The 17,463-nt window shown below is 29.9% G+C and overlaps 2 protein-coding genes across 2 annotated transcripts in view; one reads left to right on the forward strand and one right to left on the reverse strand.

The window, feature by feature from the left end:
- Grip128 (gamma-tubulin complex component 5) overlaps window positions 1–3,711 on the reverse strand; it is a 108,349-nt gene extending 104,638 nt beyond the window's left edge. Inside the window, exons 1-2 of the mRNA XM_075370170.1 lie at window positions 3,506–3,711; window positions 2,464–2,676 (exon numbers count right to left, since the gene is read on the reverse strand). Of these exons, the coding sequence (XP_075226285.1) occupies window positions 2,464–2,676; window positions 3,506–3,676 (384 nt within the window). The 5' untranslated portion in view covers window positions 3,677–3,711. The remainder of the gene's footprint in view (window positions 1–2,463; window positions 2,677–3,505) is intronic.
- The window catches only part of LOC142327281 (pre-mRNA-splicing factor RBM22), a 34,283-nt gene continuing 20,493 nt past the window's right edge, over window positions 3,674–17,463 (forward strand). Inside the window, exons 1-2 of the mRNA XM_075370182.1 lie at window positions 3,674–3,831; window positions 7,002–7,055. Of these exons, the coding sequence (XP_075226297.1) occupies window positions 3,778–3,831; window positions 7,002–7,055 (108 nt within the window). The 5' untranslated portion in view covers window positions 3,674–3,777. The remainder of the gene's footprint in view (window positions 3,832–7,001; window positions 7,056–17,463) is intronic.

The raw sequence follows: 17,463 nt of genomic DNA on the forward strand, positions 1-17,463 counted from the left end.
AAATACATTGTGATAACAAATATTTTTTTCTGTTTTACTTAATGAAATTTTAACAAAGCAGTGACGTAATTACTTAAAAATTTTATTTTTAAGGTAAATGTAACATTTTATCAGAGTTTTCTAATTTCTGTATTACTAAAAGTTAATTTTACTTCATTTTTATGTCACAAGAAAAGTGATTTTCTCGAATGTATTCCAATAAATTAAATTAAATTAGAATCATCATACTGTTTCAGTTTGCTCACCATTTCATGAGACAAGGTTTAGTTAGGTTTAGGTTAGTTAACTAACAATTACACGTAGAGAACTTCAAACAGTATCAATGTAACTCGCTTACTTAGCTTGCTAACCTCGTCTAATTAACTTAAATATTAAATTGATAGTTTGTAAGGATGAATCCATAATTGTATACAAAACCAAATATTCAATCGGCAAATAATGTATATTACACTAGTATAGTGATGAATTACAAAATTTTTGGTGACAGAATTATGTAGCTTATAGGGATGTAACTCGGGTGAAAGGCGTTTCCAATGAAATATCAATTGTAACTAATAACTTAGGTCCTAAATAAGGTATATTCCAAATGTCAACAAAATCAGGCATGAGACCATAATTGTATATAATTACCTACCCTTGCAGTAATTATGTATGGATATTGCCTAAATCTGCTCAGCATTGTTGACATGGATGAGGTAAGACATTGGCTAAAACTATCAGGTAATATCAATGATATTGCCTATATTTTGGTCATTGTCGGGAACTATATTCTATTTCTATTTCTCTCTCACTCTCTCTCTCTCTCTCTCTCTCTCTCTCTCTCTCTGTGTGTGTGTGTGTGTGTGTGTATGTGTGTGTGTGTGTGTGTGTGTGTGTGTATGTGTGTGTGTGTGTGTGTGTGTGTGTCTGCTTGTGTGCATGTGTACATAACAAAAACAAAATCGGGGTCTTAAAGCTATTAATTATCTCATAACTTCCGACTTACAATAAGGAATCATAAATAAAATGAACGAGTAACTCTTACATTTTTTCCTTACTAGTTTTCAATGACGTGAGCATTTCGTCATGTGGCCCGCATCCGACCAATAGAATAGTTCATCCCATACTTTAATCAGTATGCTGAAGTAATGGAAGCAAAAACTGCTTCAATCCTGCCTCAAATCAGGTAGATGAGTAGTTAGCAGAGGCAGATACACAAGATCCTTTAAAACATAATTTATAAAGGAAAAAATATCATATGTGGGTCAGATTGGGTGATCTTGGAGGCAATTGCAAACAAGGTCTATCATTAGGTTCATGTCGACCAATCCAGCAGTTGGAGAAAATGTCATTCAACCAACCCTACACAGTTATGCCAGTAAGAAGGAACACTGCATTGTTAGCAAATAAAGTTTTCTGGTCCATCTTGTAGCTGAAGAAAGAGCTATGTACGCAGCATATACAAATAAGCAACTCGCATGCTTCAACAAAAAGAAAAAGAACAGCCCATAAACTTAGCGTCGGGATAGATACTGCACAGAAAACATTTAATTCTGGAAAATCCCTTTCTCACTGTAAGATTTCATGAAATGTTTTTGACCATCAGATATGTACATTATGTGAGCAACGGCATGCAAGCAAAACCAGTAGGTTTCAAAGGCTTTAACAACAGATGCATATGCAAACATTTCTTAAAATATTCCACATTGTCATTAGCATTGCAAGTTCATGACTGGCCTTCCAAACAGATTTTTTAGGATTACACAGGAAAGACTCACAAGTTGTGTGTTTTCTTCTGATACCTTTGGTCATCTCATACTCTTCTCTTTACACAGACATTTAAAATTATCTATGCCATTGACAAATGTTACTGACTCTTAGAGGATCACAATTAAACTTTCTATAGAACACACACTGAACTGTAACTACAGATTCAACATTTTACAAACTGCAAATAGCTTTCTGTTCAGCAGTCCCCATATTTGATGGTGGTATTGTCAAGCGGAAAGGTAGGGAATAAATCTATGATCATGTGTGTAAACAAAACTGTTCTTTTATCTATTTCATTCTAGCCTAAAATCAACACCATCCAAGAACTATTATAATGAATTAAAACCCTGAAATTCTTTTTTGTACACCCAGCGTGTGTGTGTGTGTGTGTGTATGTATGTATGTATATATATATATATATATATATATACATACACATATACCAGGTGTTATACACATACATACACACACACACAATAACATCATAACTCATGTAAAAAATAAGTGTAAAAATAGTATGAAAAAGCGATTTACATACAACAGCAGCATAAGTTTTTGCATAGAAAAGTCATATTAATCCCAATTTAAATACATTTTTTACTACTAATCACAAGAGATTAACAAAATACATATTCTACTACTAGTCAGTTAACCAGGTAATATTGCATTTTTGAGTTAAAAAAATAAATACATATATCTCATGATTTGACTTACTTCTTCATGACCTTTAAACTGCCTGGAATTTATAAACTTGTCAACAAGAATTTCTAACTTGTTTGCCTTTTCAACAAATCCATGAACAGAAAACTTATTTATTAGCCCTTTAATGGACCTTTGCACTTCATGTCTGTTTACAGATAGATAAGTATGATGCAATATTTGTGATAGAGCAAAATTCTCACATTGTTTAAACTCAGTATCATCTTCCTGTAAAAAAAAAAAATTAACCAGATTATGAGTTACCAAATTAATAATGAAAGTACTTTCAAACACAAAGAACTCTGTATTAGCATTATCAAAGGAACAAAATAAATTTTGGAATTGCATCTGTGTGACATTATTTTGCTGTTAAAATTAACAACTGCAATATGTAATCTGGTCCAGCAGTATACCTAACATTTTTGTTTTAGGAAGGCAAGCACATATATTGCTTAAATATCTAATCAAATTGTTTCACTGGAATAAATTACATTACATCAGGTGTATGAATTATCCAACAGACAACAAATTGCTGAATAACAATACTGACTGCCTCAAAAGTTGTGCATAATAATACGTTAATACTGATGAACAAAGGAACATTTAAAATTATAATTCACAATGACATGAACCATTACAAAAGTAGTAACTGTATAAACAAATCACACCATTTTTTGTACTTTTATATAGTACATAATTACACTTATTAATACATTTATTTTTATTAATACAAGCAAGCCACAGCTACTGTAAAAGGTAGAACTTACACTAGAGATATTAAATGAATGACATAAATTCATTAATAAGGTAGGTGAAATATGATATTTAAAAATAAAATACTTATTTCACATTAAGTAACAAAGCACCAGCAATTTAATTGGCACGATAAACTCGAAATAGTTCCTAAAAGATCTTCTGAAAGCACAGTATACATTTTTCATCCAAGCATTTTTAAAATACGGATTTTATAAAATAACAACACACAGCTAACCTTATAACCACTTCAAAAATCAATACATTACCATTTATTAAAGAAACATTTACAACATAAATTTACCTGAAAATTAGTAAGATGATTAATTAACTTTCGTAAATCAGGTTTAATTAACTGTTTTCTCTTAAATTCATACACCGCCATAGCTACAACAAAATTTTGATCTTTTAAAGACAACAGCTGACCCAGTTCCCGCTCACACCGACGTACCAAGAGCGACTTGATATTATCCATTCTCCTAACGCTACCAAACCAACTTAGTGGTTGAAAGCAAGTTGCCGAATTAGTTGGCTATGGTTGATGTTGTTTAAGATATAGGTTGTTATTAATTTGTGATGGCTACATCAAAAACTAGTAATACTTATAATAGACAGAACTGGGAAGATGCTGTAAGTAAACTTTTGAAATAATCTTGTTCTAATATAGAATTAACTTGTATACTATTTAGAGGTTAGGAGAATTATTTTAATTCGCTTTTACATGGATTAACGTTAGAAATAATGTTTGATTTTATATTAATACAAAAATCACGACTCATTTCATAAATAACTGAAAATGTGTTTTCAAAAAAATCATTTCAATGCTATAACTCTGTCTCTGAGCATTGCAGATACGATGCAGGAAGAGGATATATTATGGCCCTTACAAGTTTTCTGGAAACATATTTATTGGTAATAAGGGCGTTATGATTTTTAGTTTCTAATAAAAGAATTAATTTTTATTTCAAATTTGTTGATTTACTAGTGCTTTGGGTACTTACGTATTAACGCCACCGCAGCTACAGCTTTATTTAAAAACAAAGTAGTCAATCGGATTTCGGTGGAAAATGGGCCGATATGAAGTTTAACATAGATTCAAAACAGTCTCTTTATTAATTTTAATAAATGGTTATTTATATTTATTTATTTTATAAATATAATTTAACCAAACTTAACCTAAGCTCGCTAACCTTAACAGGAGTGTTTTGATTATTAAAATAATAAATAATTGCAATAATTACTGAATTTATTAAATAAATACTCAAAAAATTACTGTGTCAATTAGTCAAGGTAGCGAGCGTAGGTTAAATTTGGTTAAATTATATTTTTTAAAATAAATAAACATAAATAACCATTTATTAAAATTAATGAAGAGACTGTTCATTTTCCACCGAAATTCAATTGACTACTTTGTTTTTAAATAAAGCTGTAGCTGCGGTGGCGTTAATACCGTGCTTTGTTTTGAATAATGTTTTTGTTTTTTTTATTACAGTAATATAATATCAGTTTTCATTTGTTTTTATTTACAAATTTTGTAAATTTTCAAACTTTTTATCAAAATATAACTATGCCGCTACTACTACTACTGGCAATTCTAACATCATAAGTATACTATACTAATTAAAATATAAAAATAGCATACCTACCTGTTATGAAATTGGAATTCATCTCTTAAAAATGTCTGAAGTGACTTTTCATTTATACACCCTTTTACTCAGTAAGATTTTATATTAATTTAGATCACATCCTTCTAACTATATGCATATCAACCATATGCATATGCAAACTTAAATTTGTCTGTAAACTGAGGGATACAAAAACTGGTATGCGTGTCCTTGTTACATGTTAAACAGAGTTTTAATGGAACTTTTACAGATTTAAAAAAATATTTCTTAATACAAGTTGAAAAATGCCAGAAAGGAATTTTGTTACTACAAGACAATGAGATCATATCAATAATTATATGTAATTCTTTACTGTTAAGCCTTACAGTTTTTCTTTCAAAATACAAAAATGTTACTAAGTGTCAAAGTTTAGAATAATCAGTGATGTGAAGGGTGAGGATGAATTTTCTGGAGTGGCTTTCTGCTACCTACAGCATCCTGTACAGTATTTTAGTCCCTCCACCTCTATTAGCAGTGCCAACACCATCTATGGCTCCTTGGATAGAACTACTGGGCATCTAGCTGTTTACACTTAACTTTGTCAAGTAATACTTTATCATATGACTTTTGAGTGATTATCACTAATAATAGGATTTATATAGATAGAGTGATCAACTCAAGATGACTACCATTGGAATCTCAGAACTGTAAGTTTCATGAGAAACTTTAAATGGCAAACCTTCCCTAGATTTTTCCCTACATTAAAAATACAATATTACCATTTTTGAAATCTTAACTCTTTTTACAGTATGGCAGCCAAATTCATTATTTCAGTTGGAAACCCCATGTTTTTTATTTATTTTTTATTTTTTTTTAGAAAATCGTATTTTAAGACATTTTTATTCTGTGGTATTTTTTTCTAAACACAGTTGTTACAAAGCTATGGCCAACAATTATAAACTTACAAAAACAATAAATACAATTTTAATCCTAAATAATTATAAGCTGTTTTTTAAGACTGTTGAAAATTTTCTCAAATTTAACAGTACACTTTTTCATTATTAATGTGTCACTCGTTTTCATTAGCTCTTTTGATTGTTGTCAAAAAGTTAGTAAATACTTTAATTATGATAGAAATACTTTTTATTTGTGCTAGTTTCTTTTTTAAATATTTATTTATATGTTCTTTATATAATTTTAATAATGCAGTATATAATTTAACTAAAAAGTAGATATGTTGGAAATTAATTTTTTATGCAACAGAAATTCAACATTAGTGAGAAGTAAATATGTATGGTGGTTCCCTGATAGGACCCCCACTTAACCATATTAGTTGGAAATCTATGAAGTAATAGGTATTTTCAGAATAAATGGCATTGTCAGAACAGAGTTGTTGCTGAAAATATTGAGACCGATATTCTGGCCTTCTTTGAAACATATCCTACAGCTTCCATAAGAGAAGCAGCACAATTGCTATCTGTACTTATCGCTCAATACCAAGTATTGTGGAAACACTCTCCACGTGTTGATGCCGGGTTATGAAGGAAGAAGGCTTGAATTCAGCAGCTGGATTGCATAACAATTTATAAATTATTCTTTTTTTTATACAGCCACCTGATAGGAAATGGTTATAGGAAGGTCCTTAGGTCAACCTATCACATTAAACCTCAGAAATGTTAAGGAAACAGTAACCTAAGACCTGACATCCCTTGCATTAATTCAGGAAATGTCTGCTTTAAACCTACAGAACATTACTACTAAGAGGAATGGATAAGAATAATAAAAATATTTGCACCTATAGACCATTCTTCATGAGATTAGATTGTCTTTACCAAAGATGGGAATAGTACTGATAAACAAATTTACATTGGAACAACCCAAATGTACTTAGAAATTCCTTTTCCTTCGTATATTAATGTGCAACCAGAATACAGGTTCAGGTTTTCCCTGCCTTGCCAAACTTCCAATATAAGTTACAATTTTTTTTTTATATACTGACATTAACAGAGAATGTAAAAATGATAGTAATTTAAGCCATTCCACCTGTAAAATCTCATTTTTAGGAATTGAGGTTTTATTGAATTTTTAGGAATTGAGGTTTATTAGTGAATCAGTTAGAATGAATTATTTGTTTATATACACTTGTTTTAAAATAATTTCAGAAATTTTTTTCTCACAATAAATAATTTTTTTCAGGAATTTCCTATTCTTTGTCAGACCTGCTTAGGTGATAATCCATACATTCGAATGGTAAGGCATCTGTTACTTTATTTATTACATATTGTATAAGCTTTATAGATCAGTATAATGTTCCGAAGCAAAAGAGTAGATGTTTAATATTGATGCTTAAATTTTTTATTTAGCTTATACACAAGAAAATCAATTTATCATAAATTATTTTAGCTGAACAACATTAGACAGTATGTTTAATTTAACTAGCATGTAACTATTATAAGTTCTGATCTAAATTTAAATTAAATTGAATTGTCTTATTTAAATTGGTGAATTTATTTGTATTTTATTTTATTGTAAATTATTTGTTGTATGGATTTCTTAATACATCGACGGACGATATTTTTTTTTTTAACGTAAAAATTAACTTAATATCAGCATGTTTCATTTGTTATCAAATTCCTTCTTAAAGTAGAATTTTAAGAAATATGACATCAAGCTTGAAAAATGAGCAAACGTTTTCTATACAAACAGTGTTACGACAATAAGACTTAGAAAATTCGGAGAAATAGTGGTGGGGTTAGACTGTGACACCATCGGAAAGCATCAATTATATGCGGGACTTCGTCGTGGTTAGATAAGTGTTTTCAGTATTTAAAAGAAAAAAAACTGATCAGGAAAATCATAGACTGTGATTTGTATGGAATACAGGTATGAGAATTTGATATCAAAGACCACTCCATAAAGACATTCATGGATTTATTAGAAGATTTCTTATCCGTCAATTTTTTTTTATACTACTTTAAAAAATATTATTATAGAAATTATAACATGTTAAAATGACAAATTATGTTTAAAATAGTAATTAAAATTAATTTTTGATTGGCCAATTCCTTACTATCATAAGTATTAATAAAATATTTTGTTAAATCTTGATGTATACAAGTAGTTATGTAATAATGGTTTTATGAACTTAAGTAGATTGTGGGACTTCTGAGTCAAATATGTTTCTTGTCCTTTTTTTAATTTTTATAAGTAATGTGTATTTTCCATTGCTGTTAGAAATATCTTTTAATGTGTTTAGTTAATGTAATTTTTTTTTTTTGAACTCGATAGAGAATCATAACAACATAGTCCTAGTTCATTGTTTCACAAATTCTAACATAGTAAATTTATTTTATTTGTTTATAAAAAATTTATTCTTATAAAATTATAAAATTTTGTTTCTGTGTTTTATTTAAATTTAATGTTTTACATGAAGTTCACAGGCAAGAGAATTATCATTCTTAGTTAATTTAAAATGTATTTTTTACATTCATCATTGAAGATGATTAGATTTTGTTCTTTCATTGTATCAATATTTGATTAAAATATTACTAAATAGATATTGTCATCTATTAGTTTTATTTGCTACAGATGTAGTGTTATAAGCAATTTTCAGAAACTAATTCATTACTTTATTTCTCTATATTCATGTTATGAAGTGAACATGTTTTTAAATAATCTTACAAGGTGTAGTCGGGTGTAAGCACCATTTGTGAAAGTTTACAACAATATTTCAATCATAATTACTTACATGTATATTGAATTCACTCTTTTGTTTCAACAAATGATGTTTTGTTCTGGGTATTTAAAATGTTGAAGTCATTCAGGGAGTGTCAGTTATGAAAGAGGTTTTTTTTATTCAAGAAACATGAAACCAGCTGTTAATCTTTGCTAACTTTGGTAATATAATTATTGTTTATATTATGTTTAATTATGTTGTATTATAATAATTGTATCAAACAGAATAGTTTGTGTAATAGATTGGTGAGAGATGAGTTAAGTAGTTTAGTGAAGGATGTGAAAATATCCTGTGTTTTACTCACACTGGTTGCTAAGGATACATCATGAAGAACACACAACCAAGTGAGTGGCAGTCTTTTATTTGACCTTTTCTAATGAGGAATAAAATTATGAGTTGTTAACCATGTTGTCATTGGTTATAAGTTATGAGTGACATGTGAAAAAGTCATTGGAGTGAAGGCAGATAATGTCAGCCTGCAGCATCACATACACTTTTTTTTGGAGCCCAAAAGGAAATCTGTTTATGATAAAGGCAGTATTACTGCTAATAGCCAGCAATATGGCAACATTTACTGACCCCTGCTGTGTGACTGAAAACATTTGCTTGGCACAGTTCAAAACACAAGAATTGGCGTGCCCAGTTATGCATTATATGCTTCCCAACAATTCATAAGTGTTCTCTATTGGTTGAACCCAATGACTCATCCATCATCTACTTTGGAACAAGTGTAGTCCTCCACATGTCCAGATTTAGCACAGTATTTTTTTTATTTGTTTATGCACCTGTTAAAGTTCCTTTCTATCCAGTAATGTTAATAGGCATTTACTTATGGGATTTCAGTAAATCTTTCACTGCTCTAGCTCTAGAAATTTTGCAGATAGAATCTTTTTTCATTTTTAAAACAGGGCTAAAACACCCTGTTTTTCCATCTAATTTTTTTTTCTCAAAAACTATGAGAAAAAAAAATCGATTAGTTTTATTTGCTACAGATGTAGTGTTATAAGCAATTTTCAGAAACTAATACATTACTTTATTTCTCTATATTCATGTTATGAAGTGGAATACTTGAAATTGTATTTGGTTACATGTTTTTAAATAATCTTACAAGGTGTAGTCAGGGTGTAAGCACCATTTGTGAAAGTTTACAACAATATTTCAATCATAATTACTTACATGTATATTGAATTCACTCTTTTGTTTCAACAAATGTCTTCTTCAACAAATTCATCTTCTTCGGCATGATGAAGAAATGCTACAAGTCTAAGGGAGGCCTCATTAACTACTGTATATAGATTACATAATTGTCATATTTTGTATCATTAAAATTATTTTCTTTCAAAAGGGGTGTTTTTTAGGTTTGTCTCTAAATTTTCTGGCAACACAAATATATATATATATATATATATATATATACCGTATTTATTCAAGTACCCCCCGCCCACGAATATCCCCCGCACCTCGATTTTCCGGACTGAAAATCTAAAAAAAAAATCGAGTATATATCAGTATTTTAAAGTGCAACAGATATGATAAAAAAATTCTAAAATATTCAGAAAGTAAAGCATTTAATTCATTCATTTAAATTACAATACTAATATTACATTAATAATTAATTACTGTAAATACTAGTTTAGTTTAGAATCAGTAGGCTAGTAAAACGAAAAGAAAGTATCATGTTGAAAAGGATCATTTCAATACACTTTTTAATATGGGATTTTATTTTTAATTAGTCACTCAATGTGTGTAGAAGAGTTACCAGTAGTCTACATGTCGCTCTGCCAAAGGTGATCGTCTTCACTACCATCAAGTTCATTAGATATTCCCCATTTTTTAAAAACATTTCCTTACTAATTCCGTGGAAATACCTTCCCAAACACCTTTTATCTAAATACAAATCTGGTTAAAATCTGGGCATTTGATTCTTCCTGTAGGCATGAGAAATAAATTTTCATCAGCCATCCATTTACTATACAGTTGTTTTAATGCAGACATCTAGTGGTTGCAATAGAGATGTCAATCCGCCTGGAATTATTACTTGGTCTGTCATATCTTTTTTAAAATGTCTCACTTTATCAGTCGTATGCCCCCAATAACTATCCATTACTAGCATACCGATATTTTTTTTATTAAGTAAATCTCCTGATCGCTTTTGTCATACCCACCTGATCCAATATAAAATTAAGGATTCGTCCATCCAACCTGATTCCTGTGCTCTGATTTGAGAAGGCAAATATCCTTTATCTTTTCTAATATTTATTATATATTTGTGAAAATGTAATATTTTTTGTTCATAAGCTTCTGGAAGTCATTGAGAAATGGTCGTCTTTCGTCGTATTGAAAAATCATGTTATCCATCCACGGCTTGCTTTAAAATCAACTTTATTCAATGATTTAGCGATTTCACGAGCATATGATTGACACATTTCTGTCGTTACAGCATTACCGCAATTCCTTTTTTCCATAACAAAGTCATACAATTTTTTTACTATGTCTGTTTATTTTGGTTTTAAGCTACAAAAAGCCCTTTTATTACCAGTGCCTTTCACCAGAAGTTGTTTCTTCTTACGCCAGTTTCAAATGCAGCTTTCATCTACATCAAATTTTCTTCCTGCCGCCCGATTTCCAATTTTGTCAGCCTCTTCTATAACGTGCAGTTTTTCATTTACTGTAAAAGATTGTAGATGCTGTCCTTTTGTACTCATTTTAATGCCGTAATGAAAATAAATCACCATATTAAACTTTACAAGATAAAGTAAACAGATAAAATGAACATAACCGTCCACATATACAAACAGTACAATGACTATGGCGAATAGACAAGACGACGATGGGTAACTGATACTGTAACTGTAGTGTCATTAGAACCGGATGCAGCCTATACAGAATGACTTGTGTCTCGAGACAGGACAGTGAGGAGCCATGAACTCGCCTGAAATGAGCCGATCGCTTGCTCAAGTTCTCCTCACAGTCGAGTCATGCGCGAGACACAAGTTACAGAATAAATCAGTTTCATAAAAATACCATAACTTCGTTCCTATTGATAATATGAACAGGATGTTAATAATTAAGGATGTATTTTGTATAAGCGGCATCCGATATTGATAAACGAAAGCCTAATGTAACTATATTTATGTGATTGAATTTAGGTACTTCTAAGAAAGCGTTTACTTTATATAAATTATCCTGGCTAAAGGCTATGTTTCAAGTAAGCCCTGCACCCTTATTTTTTTCTCTCCAATTCCTAGAAAAAAATTGTGGGGTACTGAAATAAATATGTGTATATATATATAAAATTATATAATGTAAACTTATTCAGCCACTCCACAAAGTGCAGAATTAAAGAACATTATTACCTTACAATTTTTTTTTTTTTTTTTCAATAAAGCCCCTTCAGGCATAAGCCCATCTTCAGTAATGTTTTTAATTTTTTTTCTTGTTTACATTTACACATTAGAATACATATGATACATTAAAATTTATAGAACAAATATTTGTGCGGTCAATAAAATTTTTTTTCTTTTAGATTTATTGTCTATGTTAATACAGTACTGTACTTAGACAGTGACAACATGTTAAAGGAAATTTTAAATATTATAACGTTTTAAATTTTTTAAAAAAATTTCCATCAGAATTGATAAAATTAAAATAAATAGGATAAAATATACTATGTGTCTTGGCTAGCCAATATTATAATATAATACTGTATGGATTTACTCTTATATTTATATATATAATATTTTTCCAAAATGTCTAAATTTTTATTATTATTAATATTATATTTCTTAATTTCCAAATTGGTTTGAATATCAGAATGTTTATTGTTAATGGGGTGGTCAGCAACATTAGATAAACCCAATTTTCCATTTTTATAGTGTATAATATGTTTCTCTAGAAATCTGGTTTCTTAACCATATTATATATATGTGTGTGTGTATATATATATATATATATATAACATATTTTTATGTGTATGAATATTATCTTACAATCATGCTTGATATGTGCAAGCATGAACCATTTTATATATTTCTAAAAAGGGAATGTAAAAATTAAAACTATTTTTAAAATAAATAGTATTAACTAAAAGTTCCTACATAAATGAATGAAAGTTCTTATAAACAAAAAATTAGTTGTTAAAGATCAAGATAAATTAAAATTTTAATTTATTACCGTAGAAAAACAACAAAAGAATAAAAAAAATATAACAAATAAACAGCCATATCAAAATTCAACATTTTAGATTTAGAAAATCAAGAACGTACAAGAGTGTGAAGATGATGCAAATAATATTTGTATTGTTGTACACTATGGTTAGTATATTGAATAAATTGGAGTAAAATGAATATTGTTTTATCTGTTATGTTAACACTATTTTGTAACTATACAAAATAATGCTAAATAATCTTAGTATTAATATTATGATTATAATCATAATTATAAATTTACCCTTAATAAGTTTGCCTTCCTTAATTTTGATTATAGGATTTTATATAAATAACCAAAATGTTATTAAGATTGGATTAAAAAATTAACTAATTATGTATCGTTTACACAGGATGGCAAAAACATGTTTAGAATAGTGATTCAAACTCATTATTTATCATTATCCACTTATCTATTTCGTTAAGGAGATTTTTGTTCACTGCTATACATAAATTTGGTAGGAATAAGATTTATTGGTTTAGCAGAAATATACATAAAATATCTTATGCAAATTGATAGGTCATTAAGGGGTATTATAAAGGTGATACTGGATAGCCTCAGATTATATGATGAATAACTGTTATTAAAGAGATTTATATTTTTGTATATATTTATTTATTTATTTATTATGCTTTTACGGCCAACATGGGACCACTTAAGTCAATTTTAGTTGAATGGATCTTTTCTGAGAAAAGCGTGTTATTTTACTCTTTTGAGCTGCCCAGTATTTCTTCATCCGTTCAGATCTTGCTTTCTTTTCTTCATCCGTAAACACCCTCTTCGTTGTATTTTGTCGTTTGTCTGTCTTTTGTTTAAATCTAATGCTTTTATCTTTTAGCTTTGTAATTTTTCCAGTTTTATTCTGTAGGTCAGTCAGGGAAATTCCCAATTCTTTCATATCTTCTCTAATTTCTTTGATCCATCCTACTTCTAGCTTTTGGAACCAGAGCTTTTCAATGATATTTCTTGACAGTCTTGTTTCCGGTGTCCTTATGAGATGACCGAAGAAAGAGATTCTTTTTTTCCGCATAGTATCAGTAACAGGCTCTATTTCTCGATACACCACCTCATTTGGCACAATCCACCATTGGCCTTCTTTTTGGTGTTTTTTATTGATACACGTTCTGACAATTCTCCTCTCTATTTTCAGAATTTTTTCAATTCGGTTTTTCTGAGTGATTTTGAAAAGGGTCTCGCTTCCGTAGGTGACTTCTGGCTGTACTACAGTTTTATAATGTTTAAGTTTTGTTTTAGCAGAAAGGCATTTTTTGTTATTTTTGTTATATGTTGACCAAGTTAATTTTTGGGATTTAATCATTTTATTTGTCCTGTTTTGCCATGTCACTTTTTCATTTAAATTATAAGTTATTATTTCCCCTAGATATTTAAATTGTTTTACTATTTTAATTTTCTGATTGTTTACCGTAATGTGCTCTATTACCAGAGGATCTATGGCCATTAGTTCAGTTTTTTCGAAAGAGATATGAAACCCTATCTTTTGTGCTAGGTTTTGAAGGCTCATGATTTGTGTTTTGGCTTCTTGAATATTATTTGCTAAAAGAGCGAGGTCATCTGCAAATCCTAGGCAATTTAGTGTGATGGAGTTTTTCTTAGTACCCATTTTTATATTTTTGGGATTTATTTCATACCATTTTCTCATGACAAATTCGAGGGTGCAGTTAAAAAGGAGTGGTGAGAGGCCGTTTCCTTGCCTCAATCCAGTTTTTATGTAGAAGGGTTGAGAGAGTTCACCTCTGAATTTCACTCTGGACTGGGTATTGGTTAAAGTTAATTTTATCATGTTTACGAGTTTAGGGTGAAGGCCCAGGTTTCTCAGAATATTCAGCATGGATGGTCGGTGTATACAATCATAGGCCCTTTTAAAGTCGACGAAGGTGATTATTAGTTGTTTTTTCCGTCTTTTATATAAGTCCATCATAAGTTTTAGGGATATTATTTGCTCCGGGCAACCTCTCCATGGCTTAAATCCCCCTTGGTATTCCCCAAGTTCCAGTTCAAGTTGGTCTTTGCATCGGTTGTATATGATTCTCGACAGGATTTTGTATGTGCAATCCAGGAGAGATATGCCTCTGTAGTTTTCCGGATTAGTTTTATCCCCTTTTTTATGTAATGGATGGATGAGGGCTGTGGTCCAGTGTTTTGGAAGTTTTTCTTCGTTCCATATTTTCACGAGGCATAGATGTAGGGAAGTTTTGACTGAATAAACTGATGAGTGTTTCCAGAGTTCTGCGAAAAGCTGGTCTTCTCCGCTTGCTTTGTAGTTTTTTATTTCATTTAAGGGTGCGAGAACTTCTTGAATTGTTGGCGGGTTGATATTTACTGGTGAAGTTTTAACTGGAGTTTCAGTGTCAATCTCAAAAAGCTCTGGGGGGTCGTCACAGTTGAGGAGTCTGTTGAAGGTTTCTGCCAAAATTTCAGCATTTTCCTTATTGGTGTGGGCCATATTTCCTTTTTTTCCTCTCAGCATAAGGGTGGATGGTTCATATCTTTGAAGAGCCTGACCAAAAATTTTATAATAGTCTCGGAAATTAGTTTTCTTGGAACTTTCTTCTATTTGCTGAATGAAGTTTTTTTGGGCTTGTCGTTTGGTTTTATATATATATATATATATAAAACTATGCTTTTGACATAGAGCTGTTTCATTGTTAATACGTTAAATTCCCGGAATCGGTCAGCTGTAGGGTGAAGTCTTGGTCTATTTAAGACTGCTTTTTATTAAGTGTTTTTGAAGCACATACACTTTATTAAAGTGCACGTTTCTTGCCCCATCCCATCAGCATATTCCATGTTGCAATATTGATTGAGCATACACAAAATACAAAGTCTATCGATACTGTTATTTTTTAATTTACTAACTTAGTGGAATGTAAGGATTAAGTGTTAATTCTTTTGCAGATATTGTTAATGTGCACATCCCATTTAAGGTGAGGATCTATCCAAACACAAAGATATTTTATTTTATTTAGATTTTGTAGTTTGGGACACAGACATGAAGTAAAATTTGGCTTTTTGCAGTTTACAAATGCATGGTTAAATTATTTAAGTTAGAAGGCTAATTACCATGATTTGCAGGAAACATCATAAACTTGTTTTAACATTTAAGGTTAGTAAATGTATATCAAACCAAGCTTTGACACCCCCCTAAGAACTTCTTCAGCTGATCTTATTATAACCTCATCCCATGAGGAGCCTGTGAAAATCAAGACATGTCATCAGCAAAAGATATTATATCACAGTTTTCTAGCTTTAGTAAGTTATTTATGAACAATAAAAATAAGATACGAGATAAAATTGATCCCTATGGTAGGCCATATATAGTCAATTGCTTTATGCTGGCATTTTTGTTGAGCATAAGTATTTGCATCTGTTTTTTAGGTAGCAGCAATTTTTGTAGCAGCTTTGAATATTGGACGGTACAAAGGTTTTCTCCAGCTGTAAAAATACTACTATAGTTTTATTATTATCCTTAAAGATTTTTAAGGCAATTTATCACGTCTTGGGTGCATTTCTTTGGTCGAAATCCATACTGATTTGCATGAATTACATTGAATTTACTTAAATATTTTGTCACTCGTGATTTGACAATTTTTTCCATAACTTTAGATAGACATTTAATAAGTTTATTGTACGATAATTTGTGGGAATACAGCAATCTCCTGACTTGAAGAGTGGGATAATATTAGCGATTTTAAATTTATTTGGAAAACACCCTATGACAAAACATTTATTTTGTAATTCTTTAATTGGCTTAGCTATATATGGTGAGATTTTTTTTAAGAAAATGTTTTTGAAACCATCAATACCTGGAGCTGAATTATTTTTGAGAAGAATAATTATATTGATAATTTTGTTTTCATTTGTTGAAAACAGGAAAAAAGAACCATGAGTTGCCATATCCACATCTCATTGATAATTGTCATGCATAGCAGACATATTTGCATTTAACAACTTTTCCACATATTCCTTACCTATTTGAACAAAATGGTCACTTAAAATTTCAGGGTCTATTTCTAGAATAATTTTGGTTTTTTTAATATTTAATAGTTCATTTATACAGTTCCATGTGTTTTTACATCTAAATTTAGCTTTAAAATTTTACTTTTATAATAGTCGTGTTTACATTTTTTAATTAGTTCACCTAAAAGATTTCTGCATTTTTTATATTTAGATTTGAAATTGGCGTTGAAAGGTTGTTTGAGGAGAGTTTTGTATAATTTATCACAATTTCTTACAAATGTGACTGAGCCGATAGTTATTCAGTTTTTTAAAGATCTATATTTGTGTGTTATATTTTTTTTACGTATTACATTTTTTATGTGATTGGTCAGTTTATTCAAAAAAGAATATAGTATTTCATCTGCATCTGTGAAATATTCTCCCACTTTTTGAAGATTTTGCACTAACAAATCATAATGTAGTTCATTAAATGACTGCTCTTTAGTACCATTATTTACCTTATTTTCCATTCCAAGCTGGAGAGTTGTGCAAAAATTATTAGAGATCTTAGTTTTAAGTATTGATCTGATAATAATTTCAGAATAAAAATTAGTATTCTAAAGAATATGTGATCGATACAAGATTCAGTATTTTCTTGTACCCTGTGGGTTTATTTATATATGACTTGAAGCCGTTTAATAATAGTACACCAAAATATTCATAAACTTTGTTTATGTTTCTGTTTATATGGATGTTCAG

The sequence above is a fragment of the Lycorma delicatula genome, chromosome 1 (genome assembly GCF_047948215.1).
Source record: "Lycorma delicatula isolate Av1 chromosome 1, ASM4794821v1, whole genome shotgun sequence".
In the NCBI taxonomy this organism is placed as follows: Eukaryota; Metazoa; Arthropoda; class Insecta; order Hemiptera; family Fulgoridae; genus Lycorma; species Lycorma delicatula.